Source organism: Crinia signifera, chromosome 6, assembly GCF_055691185.1.
Source record: "Crinia signifera chromosome 6, ASM5569118v1, whole genome shotgun sequence".
NCBI classification, from domain to species: Eukaryota; Metazoa; Chordata; class Amphibia; order Anura; family Myobatrachidae; genus Crinia; species Crinia signifera.
Window position 1 is genome coordinate 939,902 of NC_139222.1, and position 21,178 is coordinate 961,079.

The 21,178-nt window shown below is 42.5% G+C and overlaps 1 protein-coding gene across 3 annotated transcripts in view; it reads right to left on the reverse strand.

The window, feature by feature from the left end:
* Positions 1 to 766: 766 nt before the first annotated feature.
* Positions 767 to 21,178, reverse strand: part of LOC146009808 (uncharacterized) — a 44,135-nt gene continuing 23,723 nt past the window's right edge. For 2 of the 3 annotated variants that reach the window (XM_083150294.1, XM_083150295.1), the window contains one exon: positions 768 to 2,516. In XM_083150294.1, the coding sequence (XP_083006420.1) occupies positions 1,111 to 2,516 (1,406 nt within the window). In that variant the 3' untranslated portion in view covers positions 768 to 1,110. Of the gene's footprint in view, positions 2,517 to 21,178 lie in introns of all 3 variants that reach the window. The other variant, XM_083150296.1, reaches the window with a different exon arrangement.

A 21,178-nucleotide genomic window follows, 5' to 3' on the forward strand; every position in this document is an offset into this window, starting at 1 on the left:
ACCCCCTGCCCAGTCTCTGTACAGCCTGCGCAGCCAGTGCCGTGCCTTGCGCTCATCTAAACTTCTCTATCTATCCTCCCCTCTTCTTCCATCTCGTCCTTCTGCCATAGGCAGCGGGGACGGTGGACAGTGCATACGCTCCGACAAACGAGCTGCCGCTTGCTGCAATGGCAATGTGAAAGGCAATGTGAAAGGGCGCAAAATTTATGGTTTGCAGGAGGGCGCCGGACACCCCAGCACCGGCCCTGTGCAGGTGGGAGACATTCTTCACAGGAAGAGGAGCAGCAGAACACGAGGACATGCACTGACACTAGAGGGAGGAAGATTCAGGGGAAATGCGAGGAAGAATTTTTTCACAGAAAGAGTAGTAGATAAGTGGAATAGCCTCCCAACAGAGGTGGTAGACGCAAATACAGTAGTACAATTTAAACATGCTTGGGATAAGCATATTGGGTACATATGAGTTATCCGGGCGCCCGATTTCTAAATCGGGTCGGATCGGGCACATCGCATCGCATCGCATGCGACCATCGGATGCGATGCGATGACCCGATTTTTCCATAGGAATCAATGTTAAAATGGACCTATCCAAGTGGGCATGGAGTTGGATATAAACCTGTGGCGAGCGTAGCGAGCCACCGAGCCCGAAGCGTGGCGAGCGTAGCGAGCCCCGCGAGGGGACATAGAATACCTCGCGGGCTCGCCACGCTTCGGGCTCGGTGGCTCGCTACGCTCGCCACAGGTTTATATCCAACTCCATGCCCACTTGGATAGTAGGGGTATGAAAAGGACCCCTTTTTCCCATTGAATTCCATGTTAAAATGGACTCAGTCCATTTTAACATTGATTCCTATGGAAAAATCGGGTCATCGCATCCGATGGTCGCATGCGATGCGATGCGATATCGCATCGCATCGCATCTGATTGTATGCCTTAACTTAAGGCATACAATCAAAAAATCGGGCGCCCGGATAACTCATAAGTACCGCATATTGATATCCTTACAAAAAAATAAGGATCAAATATGGTTTGAGGTAACATGTTTAAAAAAAGGGGCAGACTAGATGGGCCAAGTGGTTCTTATCTGCCGTCAAATTCTATGTTTCTATGTTAACATGGATATGGCCTCTCATCTAAGTGACCGCTCTCATGTCTAGTAAGATCCGATTTTTCTTTAAAACATTTCCCACACTCAGAACATGGAAATGGCCTCTCACCTGTGTGACGTCTCTGATGTCTATCAAGTTGTGATTTCAGTGTAAAACATTTCCCACACTCAGAACATGGAAATGGCCTCTCACCTGTGTGACGTCTCTGATGTCTATCAAGTTGTGATTTCAGTGTAAAACATTTCTCACACTCAGAACATGGAAATGGCCTCTCACCTGTGTGACATCTCTGATGTGTAACAAGACTTGTTTTACTCTTAAAACATTTCCCACACTCATAGCATGGAAATGGCTTCTCACCTGTGTGACTTCTGTGATGTTCCAAGAGACTTTTTTTACTCTTAAAACATTTATCACACACAGAGCATGGAAATGGCCTCTCACCTGTGTGAGAGCTCTGATGTCTATCAAGTTGTGATTTCTGTGTAAAACATTTCTCACACTGAGTGCATGGAAATGGTTTCTCACCTGTGTGACTTCTCTGATGCCTAACAAGTTTTGATTTCTTTGCAAAACATTTCCCACACTCAGAACATGGAAATGGCCTCTCACCTGTGTGACTTCTCTGATGTGTAACAAGATCTGATTTACTCTTAAAACATTTCCCACACTCAGAGCATGGAAATGGTTTCTCACCTGTGTGACTTCTCTGATGTGTAACAAGGCTTGATTTGGTTGTAAAACATTTCCCACACTCAGAGCATGAAAATGGCTTCTCACCTGTGTGACCTCTCTGATGTTTAAGAAGAATGGATATCCGTGCAAAACATTTTCCACACTCAGAGCATGGAAATGGCCTCTCACCTGTGTGACTTCTATAATGTGTAACAAGATGTGATTTAATTTTAAAACATTTCCCACACTCAGAACATGGAAATCGCCTCTCATCTGAGTGAGTTCGCTGATGTTGATAAATAGCTGATTTGCGTCCAAACCTTTTCCCACATTCAGAACATGGATATGGTTTCTCACCTGTGTGGATTGTTTGATGTATAACAAGAAGTGATTTCTTTGTAAAACATTTCCCACACTCAGAGCAGTGATACGGCCGCTCACCTGTGTGACGTCTCTGATGTGTAACCACATGTAGGTTAGATATTACACATTTCCCACCCCCAGAACAGGGACACTGTGTATCACATGTATGAGCTGCATGGTGGGTATTAGAAGAACAGGCATCACGGTTAGAGGGATCAGATGGTATATCAGCGCTGTCAGGTACTGTGGGTATATACACAGTAATGGGGATGTCTCCTGGAGAGTCCTGTGTGATGTCATTTTCTAGTTTAGTATCTGTAGCCAAGATGCGATCTTCCTCCAGGGCATCTCTGCTTGTGTCTCCCCCTGCTGGAGATAATATAACTTTTATTATACAGTGTACACACATAACTCCGCACTACAGAGAGTATACAGCAATTCCCATCTGTCCCTGCTTGTGTCTCCCCCTGCTGGAGATAATATAACTATTATTATACAGTGTACACACATAACTCCGCACTACAGAGAGTATACAGCAATTCCCATCAGTCCCTGCTTGTGTCTCCCCCTGCTGGAGATAATATAACTATTATTATTATACAGTGTACACACATAACTCCGCACTACAGAGAGTATACAGCAATTCCCATCAGTCTCTGTTTGTGTCTCCCCTGCTGGAGATAATATAACTATTATTATTATACAGTGTACACACATAACTCCGCACTACAGAGAGTATACAGCAATTCCCATCAGTCCCTGCTTGTGTCTCCCCCTGCTGGAGATAATATAACTATTATTATTATACAGTGTACACACATAACTCCGCACTACAGAGGGTATACAGCAATTCCCATCAGTCCCTGCTTGTGTCTCCCCTGCTGGAGATAATATAACTATTATTATACAGTGTACACACATAACTCCGCACTACAGAGAGTATACAGCAATTCCCATCAGTCCCTGCTTGTGTCTCCCCCTGCTGGAGATAATATAACTATTATTATTATACAGTGTACACACATAACTCCGCATTACAGAGAGTATACAGCAATTCCCATCAGTCCCTGCTTGTGTCTCCCCTGCTGGAGATAATATAACTATTATTATTATACAGTGTACACACATAATTCCGCACTACAAAGGGTATACAGCAATTCCCATCAGTCCCTGCTTGTGTCTCCCCCTGCTGGAGATAATATAACTATTATTATTATACAGTGTACACACATAACTCCGCACTACAGAGGGTATACAGCAATTCCCATCAGTCCCTGCTTGTGTCTCCCCCTGCTGGAGATAATATAACTATTATTATACAGTGTACACACATAACTCCGCACTACAGAGAGTATACAGCAATTCCCATCAGTCCCTGCTTGTGTCTCCCCTGCTGGAGATAATATAACTATTATTATACAGTGTACACACATAACTCCGCACTACAGAGAGTATACAGCAATTCCCATCAGTCCCTGCTTGTGTCTCATCCTGCTGGAGATAATATAACTATTATTATTATACAGCGTACACACATAACTCCGCACTACAGAGAGTATACAGCAATTCCCATCAGTCCCTGCTTGTGTCTCCCCTGCTGGAGATAATATAACTATTATTATACAGTGTACACACATAACTCCGCACTACAGAGAGTATACAGCAATTCCCATCAGTCCCTGCTTGTGTCTCCCCCTGCTGGAGATAATATAACTAATATTATACAGTGTACACACATAACTCCGCACTACAGAGAGTATACAGCAATTCCCATCAGTCCCTGCTTGTGTCTCCCCCTGCTGGAGATAATATAACTATTATTATTATACAGTGCACACACATAACTCCGCACTACAGAGAGTATACAGCAATTCTCATCAGTCCCTGCTTGTGTCTCCCCCTGCTGGAGATAATATAACTAATATTATACAACGTACACACATAACTCCGCACTACAGAGAGTATACAGCAATTCCCATCAGTCCCTGCTTGTGTCTCCCCCTGCTGGAGATAATATAACTATTATTATTATACAGTGTACACACATAACTCCGCACTACAGAGAGTATACAGCAATTCCCATCAGTCCCTGCTTGTGTCTCCCCCTGCTGGAGATAATATAACTATTATTATTATACAGTGTACACACATAACTCCGCACTACAGAGAGTATACAGCAATTCCCATCAGTCCCTGCTTGTGTCTCCCCCTGCTGGAGATAATATAACTATTATTATACAGTGTACACACATAACTCCGCACTACAGAGAGTATACAGCAATTCCCATCAGTCCCTGCTTGTGTCTCCCCCTGCTGGAGATAAAATAACTATTATTATACAGTGTACACACATAACTCCACACTACAGAGAGTATACAGCAATTCCCATCAGTCCCTGCTTGTGTCTCCCCTGCTGGAGATAATATAACTATTATTATACAATGTACACACATAACTCCACACTACAGAGAGTATACAGCAATTCCCATCAGTCCCTGCTTGTGTCTCCCCCTGCTGGAGATAAAATAACTATTATTATACAGTGTACACACATAACTCCGCACTACAGAGAGTATACAGCAATTCCCATCAGTCCCTGCTTGTGTCTCCCCCTGCTGGAGATAATATAACTATTATTATTATACAGTGTACACACATAACTTTGCACTATAGAGAGTATACAGCAATTCCTATCAGTACCTGCTTGTGTCTCCCCCTGCTGGAGATAATATAACTATTATTATTATACAGTGTACACACATAACTCCACACTACAGAGAGTATACAGCAATTCCCATCAGTCCCTGCTTGTGTCTCCCCCTGCTGGAGATAATATAACTATTATTATACAGTGTACACACATAACTCCGCACTACAGAGAGTATACAGCAATTCCCATCAGTCCCTGCTTGTGTCTCCCCCTGCTGGAGATAATATAACTATTATTATACAGTGTACACACATAACTCCGCACTACAGAGAGTATACAGCAATTCCCATCAGTCCCTGCTTGTGTCTCCCCCTGCTGGAGATAAAATAACTATTATTATACAGTGTACACACATAACTCCGCACTACAGAGAGTATACAGCAATTCCCATCAGTCCCTGCTTGTGTCTCCTCCTGCTGGAGATAATATAACTATTATTATACAGTGTACACACATAACTCCGCACTACAGAGAGTATACAGCAATTCCCATCAGTCCCTGCTTGTGTCTCCCCCTGCTGGAGATAAAATAACTATTATTATACAGTGTACACACATAACTCCGCACTACAGAGAGTATACAGCAATTCCCATCAGTCCCTGCTTGTGTCTCCCCCTGCTGGAGATAATATAACTGTTATTATACAGTGTACACACATAACTCCGCACTACAGAGAGTATACAGCAATTCCCATCAGTCCCTGCTTGTGTCTCCCCTGCTGGAGATAATATAACTATTATTATACAATGTACACACATAACTCCTCACTACAGAGAGTATACAGCAATTCCCATCAATCCCTGCTTGTGTTTCCTCCTGCTGGAGATAATATAACTATTATTATACAGTGTACACACATAACATCGCACTATAGAGAGTATACAGCAATTCCTATCAGTACCTGCTTGTGTCTCCCCCTGCTGGAGATAATATAACTATTATTATTATACAGCGTACACACATAACTCCGCACTACAGAGAGTATACAGCAATTCCCATCAGTCCCTGCTTGTGTCTCCCCCTGCTGGAGATAATATAACTATTATTATTATACAGTGTACACACATAACTCCGCACTACAAAGAGTATACAGCAATTCCCATCAGTCCCTGCTTGTGTCTCCCCCTGCTGGAGATAATATAACTATTATTATTATACAGTGTACACACATAACTCCGCACTACAGAGAGTATACAGCAATTCCCATCAGTCCCTGCTTGTGTCTCCCCTGCTGGAGATAATATAACTATTATTATTATACAGTGTACACACATAACTCCGCAGTACAGAGAGTATACAGCAATTCCCATCAGTCCCTGCTTGTGTCTCCCCCTGCTGGAGATAATATAATTATTATTATACAGTGTACACACATAACTCCACACTACAGAGAGTATACAGCAATTCCCATCAGTCCCTGCTTGTGTCTCCCCCTGCTGGAGATAATATAACTATTATTATACAATGTACACACATAACTCCACACTACAGAGAGTATACAGCAATTCCCATCAGTCCCTGCTTGTGTCTCCCCCTGCTGGAGATAATATAACTATTATTATTATACAGTGTACACACATAACTTTGCACTATAGAGAGTATACAGCAATTCCTAGCAGTACCTGCTTGTGTCTCCCCCTGCTGGAGATAATATAACTATTATTATTATACAGTGTACACACATAACTCCACACTACAGAGAGTATACAGCAATTCCCATCAGTCCCTGCTTGTGTCTCCCCCTGCTGGAGATAATATAACTATTATTATACAGTGTACACACATAACTCCGCACTCCAGAGAGTATACAGCAATTCCCATCAGTCCCTGCTTGTGTCTCCCCCTGCTGGAGATAATATAACTAATATTATACAGTGTACAAACATAACTCCGCACTACAGAGAGTATACAGCAGAGATATCAGAGTGTTAGTGTAATAGTGAGATACCAGAGTGTCAGTATAATAGTGAGATATCAGAGTGTTAGTGTAATAGTGAGATACCAGAGTGTCGGTATAATAGTGAGATATCAGAGTGTCGGTATATTAGTGAGATATCAGAGTGTCGGTATAATAGTGAGATATCAGAGTGTCGGTATAATAGTGAGATATCAGTGTCAGTATAATAGTGAGATATCAGTGTCAGTATAATAGTGAGATATCAGAGTGTCAGTATAATAGTGAGATATCAGTGTCAGTATAATAGTGAGATATCAGAGTGTCTGTATTATAGTGAGATATCAGAGTGTCAGTATAATAGTGAGATATCAGAGTGTCAGTATAATAGTGAGATATCAGAGTGTCAGTATAATAGTGAGATATCAGAGTGTCGGTATAATAGTGAGATATCAGAGTGTCGGTATAATAGTGAGATATCAGAGTGTCAGTATAATAGTGAGATATCAGAGTGTCGGTATAATAGTGAGATATCAGAGTGTCGGTATAATAGTGAGATATCAGTGTCTGTATAATAGTGAGATATCAGAGTGTCGTATAATAGTGAGATATCAGAGTGTTAGTATAATAGTGAGATATCAGAGTGTCAGTATAATAGTGAGATATCAGAGTGTCAGTATAATAGTGAGATACCAGAGTGTCAGTATAATAGTGAGATACCAGAGTGTCAGTATAATAGTGAGATACCAGAGTGTCGGTATAATAGTGAGATATCAGAGTGTCGGTATAATAGTGAGATATCAGAGTGTCTGTATAATAGTGAGATACCAGAGTGTTAGTATAATAGTGAGATATCAGAGTGTCTGTATAATAGTGAGATATCAGAGTGTCAGTATAATAGTGAGATATCAGAGTGTCAGTATAATAGTGAGATACCAGAGTGTCAGTATAATAGTGAGATATCAGAGTGTCTGTATTATAGTGAGATATCAGAGTGCTGGTATAATAGTGAGATATCACAGTGTCAGTATAATAGTGAGATATCAGAGTGCTGGTATAATAGTGAGATATCAGAGTGTTAGTATAATAGTGAGATATCAGAGTGTCGGTATAATAGTGAGATATCAGAGTGTCAGTATAATAGTGAGATACCAGAGTGTTAAAATAATAGTGAGATATCAGAGTGTTAGTGTAATAGTGAGATACCAGAGTGTCGGTATAATAGTGAGATATCAGAGTGTCGGTATAATAGTGAGATATCAGAGTGCTGGTATAATAGTGAGATATCAGAGTGTTAGTGTAATAGTGAGATACCAGAGTGTCGGTATAATAGTGAGATATCAGAGTGTCGGTATAATAGTGAGATATCAGAGTGTCGGTATAATAGTGAGATATCAGAGTGCTGGTATAATAGTGAGATATCAGAGTGTTAGTGTAATAGTGAGATATCAGAGTGTTAGTGTAATAGTGAGATATCAGAGTGTCTGTATTATAGTGAGATATCAGAGTGTCTGTATAATAGTGAGATATCAGAGTGCTGGTATAATAGTGAGATATCAGAGTGTTAGTATAATAGTGAGATATCAGAGTGTTAGTATAATAGTGAGATATCAGAGTGTCTGTATAATAGTGAGATACCAGAGTGTCGGTATAATAGTGAGATATCAGAGTGCTGGTATAATAGTGAGATATCAGAGTGTCGGTATAATAGTGAGATACCAGAGTGTTAGTATAATAGTGAGATATCAGTGTCGGTATAATAGTGAGATTAGTGAGATATCAGAGTGTCAGTATAATAGTGAGATACCAGAGTGTTAGTATAATAGTGAGATATCAGTGTCGGTATAATAGTGAGATATCAGAGTGTTAGTATAATAGTGAGATATCAGTGTCGGTATAATAGTGAGATATCAGAGTGTTAGTGTAATAGTGAGATATCAGAGTGTCGGTATAATAGTGAGATATCAGAGTGCTGGTATAATAGTGAGATATCAGAGTGTTAGTGTAATAGTGAGATACCAGAGTGTTGGTATAATAGTGAGATATCAGAGTGTCGGTATATTAGTGAGATATCAGAGTGTCGGTATAATAGTGAGATATCAGAGTGTCGGTATAATAGTGAGATATCAAAGTGTCAGTATAATAGTGAGATATCAGTGTCAGTATAATAGTGAGATATCAGAGTGTCTGTATTATAGTGAGATATCAGAGTGTCTGTATTATAGTGAGATATCAGAGTGTCTGTATTATAGTGAGATATCAGAGTGTCTGTATTATAGTGAGATATCAGTGTCAGTATAATAGTGAGATATCAGAGTGTCAGTATAATAGTGAGATATCAGAGTGTCGGTATAATAGTGAGATATCAGAGTGTCGGTATAATAGTGAGATATCAGAGTGTCGGTATAATAGTGAGATATCAGAGTGTCGGTATAATAGTGAGATATCAGAGTGTCGGTATAACAGTGAGATATCAGAGTGTCGGTATAATAGTGAGATATCAGTGTCTGTATAATAGTGAGATATCAGAATGTCGTATAATAGTGAGATATCAGAGTGTCAGTATAATAGTGAGATATCAGAGTGTCAGTATAATAGTGAGGTATCAGAGTGTCAGTATAATAGTGAGATACCAGAGTGTCAGTATAATAGTGAGATACCAGAGTGTCAGTATAATAGTGAGATATCAGAGTGTCGGTATAATAGTGAGATATCAGAGTGTCTGTATAATAGTGAGATATCAGAGTGTCTGTATAATAGTGAGATACCAGAGTGTTAGTATAATAGTGAGATATCAGAGTGTCTGTATAATAGTGAGATATCAGAGTGTCAGTATAATAGTGAGATACCAGTGTCAGTATAATAGTGAGATACCAGAGTGTCAGTATAATAGTGAGATATCAGAGTGTCAGTATAATAGTGAGATACCAGAGTGTCGGTATAATAGTGAGATATCAGAGTGTCGGTATAATAGTGAGATATCAGAGTGTCTGTATAATAGTGAGATACCAGAGTGTCTGTATAATAGTGAGATACCAGAGTGTTCGTATAATAGTGAGATATCAGAGTGTCTGTATAATAGTGAGATATCAGAGTGTCAGTATAATAGTGAGATACCAGTGTCAGTATAATAGTGAGATACCAGAGTGTCAGTATAATAGTGAGATATCAGAGTGTCTGTATAATAGTGAGATACCAGAGTGTTAAAATAATAGTGAGATATCAGAGTGTTAGTGTAATAGTGAGATACCAGAGTGTCGGTATAATAGTGAGATATCAGAGTGTTAGTATAATAGTGAGCTATCAGAGTGTTAGTATAATAGTGAGATATCAGTGTCAGTATAATAGTGAGATATCAGAGTGTTAGTATAATAGTGAGATATCAGTGTCAGTATAATAGTGAGATATCAGTGTCAGTATAATAGTGAGATATCAGAGTGCTGGTATAATAGTGAGATATCAGAGTGTCAGTATAATAGTGAGATACCAGAGTGTCAGTATAATAGTGAGATACCAGAGTGTTAGTATATAGTGAGATATCAGTGTCGGTATAATAGTGAGATATCAGAGTGTTAGTATAATAGTGAGATATCAGTGTCGGTATAATAGTGAGATATCAGAGTGTTAGTATAATAGTGAGATATCAGTGTCAGTATAATAGTGAGATATCAGAGTGCTGGTATAATAGTGAGATATCAGAGTGTTAGTATAATAGTGAGATACCAGAGTGTCAGTATAATAGTGAGATACCAGAGTGTCAGTATAATAGTGAGATACCAGAGTGTCAGTATAATAGTGAGATATCAGAGTGTCGGTATAATAGTGAGATATCAGAGTGCTGGTATAATAGTGAGATATCAGAGTGTTAGTGTAATAGTGAGATACCAGAGTGTCGGTATAATAGTGAGATATCAGAGTGTCTGTATAATAGTGAGATATCAGAGTGTCGGTATAATAGTGAGCTATCAGAGTGTCGGTATAATAGTGAGATATCAGAGTGCTGGTATAATAGTGAGATATCAGAGTGCTGGTATAATAGTGAGATATCAGAGTGTTAGTGTAATAGTGAGATATCAGAGTGTTAGTGTAATAGTGAGATATCAGAGTGTCTGTATTATAGTGAGATATCAGAGTGTCGGTATAATAGTGAGATATCAGAGTGCTGGTATAATAGTGAGATATCAGAGTGTCTGTATAATAGTGAGATACCAGAGTGTCGGTATAATAGTAAGATATCAGAGTGCTGGTATAATAGTGAGATATCAGAGTGTTAGTATAATAGTGAGATATCAGAGTGTTAGTATAATAGTGAGATATCAGAGTGTCTGTATAATAGTGAGATATCAGAGTGTCAGTATAATAGTGAGATATCAGAGTGTCAGTATAATAGTGAGATATCAGAGTGTCAGTATAATAGTGAGATATCAGAGTGTCAGTATAATAGTGAGATATCAGAGTGTCAGTATAATAGTGAGATATCAGAGTGTCTGTATAATAGTGAGATATCAGAGTGTTAGTATAATAGTGAGATTGTTAGGGACACGGGTGTCCTCGCCGACCCTAACTCCGTTGCCTCCACCTGGAATCGACGGACGGGTGCAGAGCTAGGCTTCACCTGGGCCCATCTCGGCTGAAGGGCGAATTAGGTCCGCCCCACTCCGCTACAGGCAGGCCTTAAGTATGGACAACCCGTCCGCCGAGGCCAGGAGAGAACAAGGGTAAAGCTAACTGAACTAACCGGCGAGGACAACCCAGCCCTAAGGGCGGGGGTGAGGAACACCCCGTGACTAGGAAACTTCTGGGGTAATGCGATTACCAGTGGATGTAACAATACACATAAGTTGACACAATAAGAAAAGAATGCTTGTGAACCCAGGGGGGTACCGGTGTAACAATACACTTAAGGTGACACAATATAAGAAAATGAGTGCGGACCCCACGGGGTAGTATCGTGGGATTCGGGTGTAACAATACACTATGAAGATGACACAATATATATATATATATATATTTATATGTTACTTTTTTCCTCACTCTTTTTGTATGTATGTCTTTTTACGTAGATATTTGTGTGTTGGTTGTTGTTTTGATACAACAGAGTGTTAGGCATATGCGGTATTCCAGCGGTGTTTTCAATACAGATAGTTGTATTTTGGTTGCCGTGGCAACGCTCGTTCCGATGACGCACTTCCGGCGCTCGGGAACTGAACTGTCTTCCCCTTGCAAATCTGCCTGCACATTAGTTCCGCCTGACGGGAATTTCCGGTCTGGCGTCACCGATGGTGTGGCGAGATGCGGCGTGGAGAGCAGGGATCCCTGTGGCGGGAAGCTAGCGCTGATCAACACAGGTGAGTTGACACCTGGGGCCCTATAAGTATAGCGTGACATGTATGTACCAGTTGTCACCCCTCTTGATGAAGGTGCAGAGGCACCGAAACGGCCGTCGAGGAGACGCTGTTGTGAAAACTTTGCTGAGAATGCTAAGTATAGCCTCAATTATGCCTGTTGGGTGTTTATGAAATATTTTTTGACATGATCATGGCTGATCTTATCGTTTGTCTTTGGACAATAAATTTACATTGATTATTTTTCTTATTTGGACTGGTGCTGGTTTTTCCAATTCTTGGATTACTGTGAGTTTATCTATTGTGGACCTGGCACGGTCACCATTTACTCTGAGTGAAGCTGGTGCGATATCAAATCTAAGCTATCGAATTCTATTATGATTGCACAGCCGATATTATCGATTATTGGAAAATTTGGGACTTTATTCTTTCTTTGGAATATTTTTTTCTATATTTTTTTCTACATTGTGTGGTTCCCTATTGTCATCTTCAATATGGATTTCGATGCTACTGAATTGACTGGCACTAAGAGATTTTTAGACAAAGATGTGAACAAAATTCTATTTGCGGACACCAGTGACCTAGCCTTTGACATTGACAGCCCTACCGAGATATATGCTGATTTGCTGCGTCTGAAAAAGAGATTGGTGGAGCTGGAGCTCCATGGACGCACTTTATCGCAATACCATAAGGAGGGGCTGGTACCGAGAGGCTTCAGGATTAAAAATCAGCCAACCCTCGGTCGTTCGAATAAGGAGTTTTGTAAAAACTGGTGTGCAATACTGAATCAGTGTAGCTTTGATCTACTAGTTCTAGTTGTGCAGCAGGTCAATGCTGACATCGAAATTGTAAAAAGGGATATTGCATTATGTGAGAGTGAGGGTACCGCTACCTTGAAAGCGGATAGCTCTGTTGATTGGTTGACCAGACTAGAGGAGACTGTTTTGACATTTAAAACTGATTTGTTATCTTTTAAAAAAACAAAATATAAAAAAGTTAAGGAAGACTATCGTGAGCTCAGGGTATACCCCTGGCTTACTGGCCAAAATACCAGGAGACCATGGAGGGAACAATATGTACCTAATAGAAAAAGACGTGAGGTTAATTTTACTGATATTGACTCACAGACGTCACAGAGTGATTCGGATCAGGGTCACAACAAAAAGTCTACTTCTTTTTTAGGAGGAAAGCCTGGCCCTCGGTATCCTACAAGAGTCCCAAAAGGGGCTGCAGGAGAGGGGGGGTCAGGCACCACAAATATAAGAGGGGGAGGACGGAAGGGACAACAGAAATAGTTGTCATTAATTTGTCTAAATATGTGCCCAATGAGGATGAGATGTCCGTACTCAACAGGGGCCTTTCCTTTGTGCAGACGCACAGACAGAGACCCTTTGATTGCGAGACTGAATTATTTCGCTTTCATAGACAATTACGATTGAAAGATTACTTTCAGAGACATCCCCAAACGTCTACCAATGTGACTCCATTACCTTTTAAAAAGAAAGGTGACTTTGACCCTCCTTCGCCTAATGCCTCGATAGAGACATTTATGAGGTTGGTGAGACAGGATATTATGCCTATTTTGAAAAAAACCCCTAAAATATATTCTAATCTCTCCAAACAGGAGACTAGGGCGGTTAAATCCCTTCGTGAGAATACCAGTATCATAGTGCGCCCCGCCGACAAAGGTGGGGGCATTGTGATACTGGATAGGCACGCATATGTGAAGGAAATTGAGAGCCAGCTTGCCGATACTGATTGTTATCTCAGATTGACCTTTGACCCCACCCAGAGATATAAGAAAGAATTTGATGCTATGATCCAGATGGGGTTGGTCAATACCTGGCTTGATGAAACTACTTCCAATTTCCTCACACAAGACTTTCTTGTAATTCCTCTGATATATTGTTTACCTAAGGTGCACAAGTCACTGGTGGCTCCGCCTGGCCGGCCCATAATTTCATCGATGGGTTCTTTGAGCCAACCGGTATCACAGTATATCGATTACTTTTTACAGCCGGTTGTGCAGGCCAGTCCCTACTTTTTGAGAGATACTACAGACTTCCTGTTAAAGCTTAGACAGTTTGGTCAACCAATCAAAGAGTGTATACTGGTGACCTTGGATGTCACCAGTTTATACACCAATATTGCTAATGACGAGGGCATCAGTGCAGTACGCAGTATCCTCAGGTCCAGTCCGTTATATGTTGGTCCTCCAATTGAATTTTTGTTACAGCTGATGGGTTTGGTTTTAAATAAGAATTATTTTTTATTTGATAATACCTTTTTTCTACAGCGTCGCGGTACTGCGATGGGGTCAAACATGGCCCCATCGTATGCCAACCTGTTTATGTACCAATTTGAAACTACACACATTTTGTCCCATTCAGTTTTTTCCAAATTTATCAATTGTTACGTTAGATTTATCGATGATCTGTTTTTTATTTGGACTGGATCTGAGGATTTGCTTAATGATTTGCTTGTATACTTAAATACTATTCCTGGCAACATACGATTTACTATGAATATGAGTAAGAATAACATCAACTACTTAGATGTAAATGTCGCAGTTGTTAATAATGAATTCAAAACCACGCTGTACAAAAAAGCCACCGATAAAAACACGCTACTTTTAGCAACAAGCTTCCACCCTCAGCCACTAAAGCGAGGGTTGCCTTATTCGCAACTTGTAAGAGCAGTCCGTATTACCTCATGCTCAGATGATCTTGATGTGGTGCTAGACAGAATGTGCCAAGATTTTCTGGATCGAAAATATGATCCCAGAGATGTGCAAGAAGCAAGGAATAAGTGTAAGTCTCTAAGCAGAGAGGAGTTATTAACTCCAAAATCAAAGTTAACATCGACCGAAAGGTTACACTTTGCCAGCACATACTCTGTGGCCTCAAGTGCCATCAAGGCCTCAATCTTGAATCATTGGCACATACTTAACACTGACCCAGTGCTTGGAGGTGTTTGTCAAAGTCCACCACTCTTTTGCTTTAAGAAAAGCAAGAATCTGAAGCAACAAATTACATTCTCGGATATAAGTCCTAAAGTTGATCAGCCCAGACATTGGCTGGTAAGACAAGCGGGAGCATACAAATGCCAGAGATGCGTCAACTGTCGACACGTGATTGTGTCAGATAACTTTTCACACCCATTAACAGGCAGGCTATACACCATAAAACATCATATGGACTGTGAAACGAAATTTGTTGTATATATCATCCGTTGTCCATGCAACATGATTTATGTTGGCAAAACTCTGCGCATGTTGAAAGAGCGAATTGGAGCACATAGATCGTCCATCAAGAAGGCGTATATAAAAATGGACACAAATACGCCACCTGTGGCTCGTCACTTTGTCCAGTGTGGACATACTATCAATGAATTCATGTTCATGCCAATCGAACATGTGCCGCCTCTGAGAAGGGGTGGCGATCGACACAATATCCTTTTGAAAAAGGAAAGCTTTTGGATTTATGAATTATGTACAATGCGACCTAATGGCCTCAATGAGGAGTTTAGTCTTGCTCATTTCTTATAATTAGATAGTGTATTTCGACATGTTGCACTATTTTTGCCAGACTATTCATTTATTGTAGCTGATGCCCCGTCATTTAATAGCGTATTTCTTGTATTTATATGTTACTTTTTTCCTCACTCTTTTTGTATGTATGTCTTTTTACGTAGATATTTGTGTGTTGGTTGTTGTTTTGATACAACAGAGTGTTAGGCATATGCGGTATTCCAGCGGTGTTTTCAATACAGATAGTTGTATTTTGGTTGCCGTGGCAACGCTCGTTCCGATGACGCACTTCCGGCGCTCGGGAACTGAACTGTCTTCCCCTTGCATATCTGCCTGCACATTAGTTCCGCCTGACGGGAATTTCCGGTCTGGCGTCACCGATGGTGCGGCGAGATGCGGCGTGGAGAGCAGGGATCCCTGTGGCGGGAAGCTAGCGCTGATCAACACAGGTGAGTTGACACCTGGGGCCCTATAAGTATAGCGTGACATGTATGTACCAGTTGTCACCCCTCTTGATGAAGGTGCAGAGGCACCGAAACGGCCGTCGAGGAGACGCTGTTGTGAAAACTTTGCTGAGAATGCTAAGTATAGCCTCAATTATGCCTGTTGGGTGTTTATGAAATATTTTTTGACATGATCATGGCTGATCTTATCGTTTGTCTTTGGACAATAAATTTACATTGATTATTTTTCTTATTTGGACTGGTGCTGGTTTTTCCAATTCTTGGATTACTGTGAGTTTATCTATTGTGGACCTGGCACGGTCACCATTTACTCTGAGTGAAGCTGGTGCGATATCAAATCTAAGCTATATATATATATATATATATATATCCTATATATATCCTTGTCGCGGTCTCCTCAGGGCTGACCCCGACAAGGAGCTCACCGGAAAAACCAAGGGAGGAGGTATCTGCTTCTTCATAAATGAAGGGTGGTGCACCGACGTAAAAACTCTGAGTAAATCAAGCAGCCCTCAACTAGAGACACTCATCATTAAATGCAACCCATTCTACTCCCCCCGGGAATTTGCCTCAATAGTCCTGGTGGGGGTGTATATACCTCCCCAAGGAAATGCGAAAGAAGCCCAACTCCAACTGGCCACCAGGATAACAGACACAGAACTCAAACATCCGGAAGCACTGCTTATAGTGATGGGCGACTTCAACAGTGCCAACCTGTCCCAAGAGCTACCGAAGTACAGACAGCAAATCAGATGCCACACCAGGGAAGGACGTACCTTAGACCACTGCTACACCACTATCAAGTCTACTTACCGGGCTATCCCCCGGGCAGCTCTGGGCCTCTCTGACCATTGCATAGTCCACCTTCTACCAACTTACACCCAGAAGCTAAGGTCAGCTAAACCAGTGGTCAAATCAGTCAAAAGCTGGACAAACGAGGCAAAAATGAAGCTTCAGGCCTGTCTCGAATGCACAGACTGGGGAGTCTTTGAATCCTCCGCTACAAACCTAGACGATCTGACCGACACAGTGACAGCCTACATCAGTTTCTGCGAGGACCTGTGCGTGCCAATCAAAACAGCACGCACCTTCAACAACAACAAGCCATGGTTCAGCGGTCAACTCAGGAAGCTCCGTCGGGCAAAGGAAGAAGCCTATCGCAGTGGGGATATTGTCCTGTACAAACAGGCCCGGGAACTCCCTAACAAGGGAAATCAAGCTGGCAAAAAAAAGATTCTCAGACAAGCTGGCAAACAACCTGTCAACCAACGACCCCGCGTCAGCTTGGAGAGGCATGCAAGCTATAACCAACTACAAGATCTCTCGAACCCCCTCCACCATGCACCAGAAACTAGTGAACGAGCTGAACGATTTCTACTGCAGGTTCGAGAAGGAAGCTATTTGCATCAGTCCTACCCCTGACTGGGGCAAAATGGCTTGCCCACCCTCCTTCCAAAACTGCCACCCCCAGACTCTCCAGGTGGACCAAACAGAGGTAGAAGGAATGTTCAAGAGGGTCAACCCTAGGAAAGCTGGAGGCCCAGACGGAGTGTCTCCATCTGCCCTCAAGACCTGTGCAACACAGCTCACCCCTATCTTTACCAGGATTTTCAACACTTCACTAGAAATGTGCAAGGTCCCCACCTGCTTCAAAGGCTCAATTATCGTCCCGGTTCCCAAGAGCTCAACTGCGAAAGACCTCAATGACTACAGGCCGATTGCACTAACATCGGTGGTCATGAAAGTGCTTGAACGTATGGTGCTGAACCACCTGAGAGTTGTTACAAATGCTCACCTCGACCCCCTGCAGTTTGCCTACCGAGCAAACAGAAGTGTCGAGGATGCAGTCAACCTAGGGCTGCACCACATTCTACAGCACCTGGACAGTCCAGGCACCTATGCAAAGATACTATTTGTTGATTTCAGCTCGGCATTCAACACTATCATCCCTCACATCCTGGAGCCAAAACTCTGTTCACTAGGAGTCCCAGAACCTACATGCTCCTGGATCACTGACTTCCTGACTGAAAGGAAACAGGCGGTGAAAGCAGGCGCATTCATTTCAAACACATGCACAATTAGCACCGGTGCCCCTCAAGGATGTGTCCTCTCCCCCCTGCTCTTCTCCCTCTACACAAACGACTGCACCTCAGCAGAACAGTCAGTAAAAATTATAAAATTTGCAGACGACACAACGGTTATCGGCCTAATCATGGATGGAAACGAGTCGGCATACAGACGGGAGGTGGATCGGCTAACTAAATGGTGTAGCGGAAACAACCTTGACCTCAACCCCCTCAAAATGGTGGAGATGGTGGTGGACTTTAGAAGGAAACCAAATGCCATGCACCCACTCATAATATCTGACAGAGTAGTGTCGAGGGTCGACTCCTTCAAATTCCTAGGAACAAAGATTTCCTGCGACCTCAAATGGGGTCCCAACATCATTACAACTGTCAAGAAGGCTCAGCAGCGGTTGTTCTTCCTGAGGCAACTCAAGAAATTCAACATCCCGCAGGAGCTGCTGCTCATCTTCTACACTGCCATAGTAGAGTCTGTCCTTTGCTCCTCGATCACAATCTGGTTCGGAGGAGCAAACGAGAATGACAGACGAAAGTTGCAAAGAGTGGTGAGGATGGCAGAAAAGATCATTGGGGCGGAGCTCCCCACTGTCCAAGAACTATACCTAGCCAGGGTCAATAAGCGTGCAGGAAAGATCTTGGTGGACAAGCTACACCCTGGCCACAACCTGTTTGAACCCCTTCCGTCAGGCAGACGTTTTAGGTCCATCCCAGCAAAGACGACAAGAACTACAAAAGGCTTCTTCCCAATAGCTGTCCACCAACTAAACCGTATTGAACATACCAAATACTAACTCGAACTTTTCTAGATACATGTGAAATGTATGTGATGTATGTTTATGCCTCTCTTCCCACCCCCTTTGTGTTCCCTGATTGATGCTGCACTGTTACCACAAAAAATTCCAAGCATACGCAAGTATACCTGGCCAATAAAGATGATTCTGATTCTGATAAACACACCACGATCTCAGAGCAAGAAGGTAAGGGAGAAATCCCAACTTATCTGAGAAATGTGACTGCTGCAGGCAAGGCAGGCTACCACCAGGATAGTAGCCAGGAGGTGGATAGAAACACTGGATGCTGCAACTGGGAACCCACAGACGGGCAGGAATAGAGCAAGACAGCCAGGAACCGGGAACACTCAGGACGCAGGGTCAGAACTATAACCGGCATCTGAGTGTCCCAGTGATAAGGTTTAAATAGACAGCCGGCCAATGGTGAGCAGCTGCGGCTGATTACCTGTGCGGGCGGCTGAGCCGGAGTCCTCCCCTTCCGCCTGGTTGCTTGGCGTCCCCCGTCGCCTAGGCAACCGCTGCGGCCGTGGGGGAAGAGGCTGAGGTAGCGGTCCTGGGTGCACGGCAGCGTCTGCCGGATGTCGCGGCACGATGACGCGGCCGAGTCCAGTGACGCGACGACGTCCCAGCTGCCTAGCAACGGCCGGGACGTGCAGCAGTGAAACCGCCGGGCTAGCGCCGGAGCTACCCGCGCGAGCCCTGACAGTACCCCCCCTTGAGGAGGGGTCACCGAACCCTTACTGCCAGGCTTCAAAGGAAATCTGTTAAAAAATTCCGCCCTTAATCTGGGAGCGTGTAGCAACCTGTCAGGAACCCAAGACCTTTCTTCATCCCCGAAAGCACGCCAATGAACCAGAAACTTAAGCTGCCCCCGAATGACCTTGGAATCTAAAATGCGTTCTACCGCAAATTCCTTATGGCCTTTGACAAAGACTGGTCTACCGCGTTGCTTCAGGTGAAAAAGTGTAGAGACCGGCTTGAAGAGCGAGCAATGGAAGACATTATTAATTCTCAAAGACCTGGGTAACTGCAACCTGAACGCTACTGGGTTGATTTGTTCAGTAATGAGGAATGGTCCGATGAATTTGGGGCCCAGTTTCAGACACCTTTTGACGAAGCTTGATATTCTGAGTTGACAACTAAACCTTTTGACCAATCCTAAACAAACATGGCCTCCTGTGCCTATCGAAAAAGACTTTGGACCGTGCAGAGGACTGTTTAAGGGCGAGACAAACCTTCTTCCAAGACTCTCTGAGAAGAAAGACTGCAGAGGAGGAAGACTGAGCTGCATTCATGGGAATGTCGAAGGAATTACATTTAGGATGAAACCCAAAATTACAGAGAAAAGGCGACCTATTGGATGACACATGGTAAGCGTTGTTATAAGAGAACTCGGCTAAAGGTACCAGCTCTGCCCAATTGCTCTGACACTTGGATACGAAGCAGCGTAAATATTGCTCTAAGGCCTGGTTGGTCCTTTCGGTTTGTCCATTGGATTGTGGGTGATACCCGGAGGACAAACTGAGCTGAATCCCCAAACTGGAACAAAAGCTTCTCCAAAACCTGGCCACAAACTGAGAACCCCTGTCCGAAACTATGTCCCTGGGGAGACCATGAAGTCTAAAAATGTGAGTAATGAACAATTGGGCTAACTCCCTGGCCGTGGGAAGCTTGCGCAATGGTATAAAATGCGCCATTTTGCTAAATCGATCGACCGTGACCCAAATGGTGGTGAAGTGGGCAGAACTCACAGTGCGGACAATAAGAACCGCTGCAAGTCCGTATTAACGGACAGAAACCTAATTATATCCAAACGGCAGTTATTTAAAAGCCTTATAACTAGCGGGGGTGGAAGCTGGCATTTCAGATAAAAAACCGCATTTATAGCAGGTTTATTATAACATTCTTTCAGCGAAATAAATACACCTATCACTTCTCACAGTGAATCTGTATCTAGGTATCATAATGAAAACATACTAGAGATGTGGGAATAGCATAGATTGGATGATTGGCAGATTAGATATATACACACTGTCCAATAAATCACGATAATTGCACAAAGTGATAATGTTATATATGGAACAGTAGCCCAGCACAAGTGAAGAGGCTATAAACTGTTCAAACCCTGACAACAGTACACTGAGGTGCAATCCAAGCTATTCATACATCTTGATTTTGTGTGTACAAATTCTGACAAAAGCAGATTGGAGAATT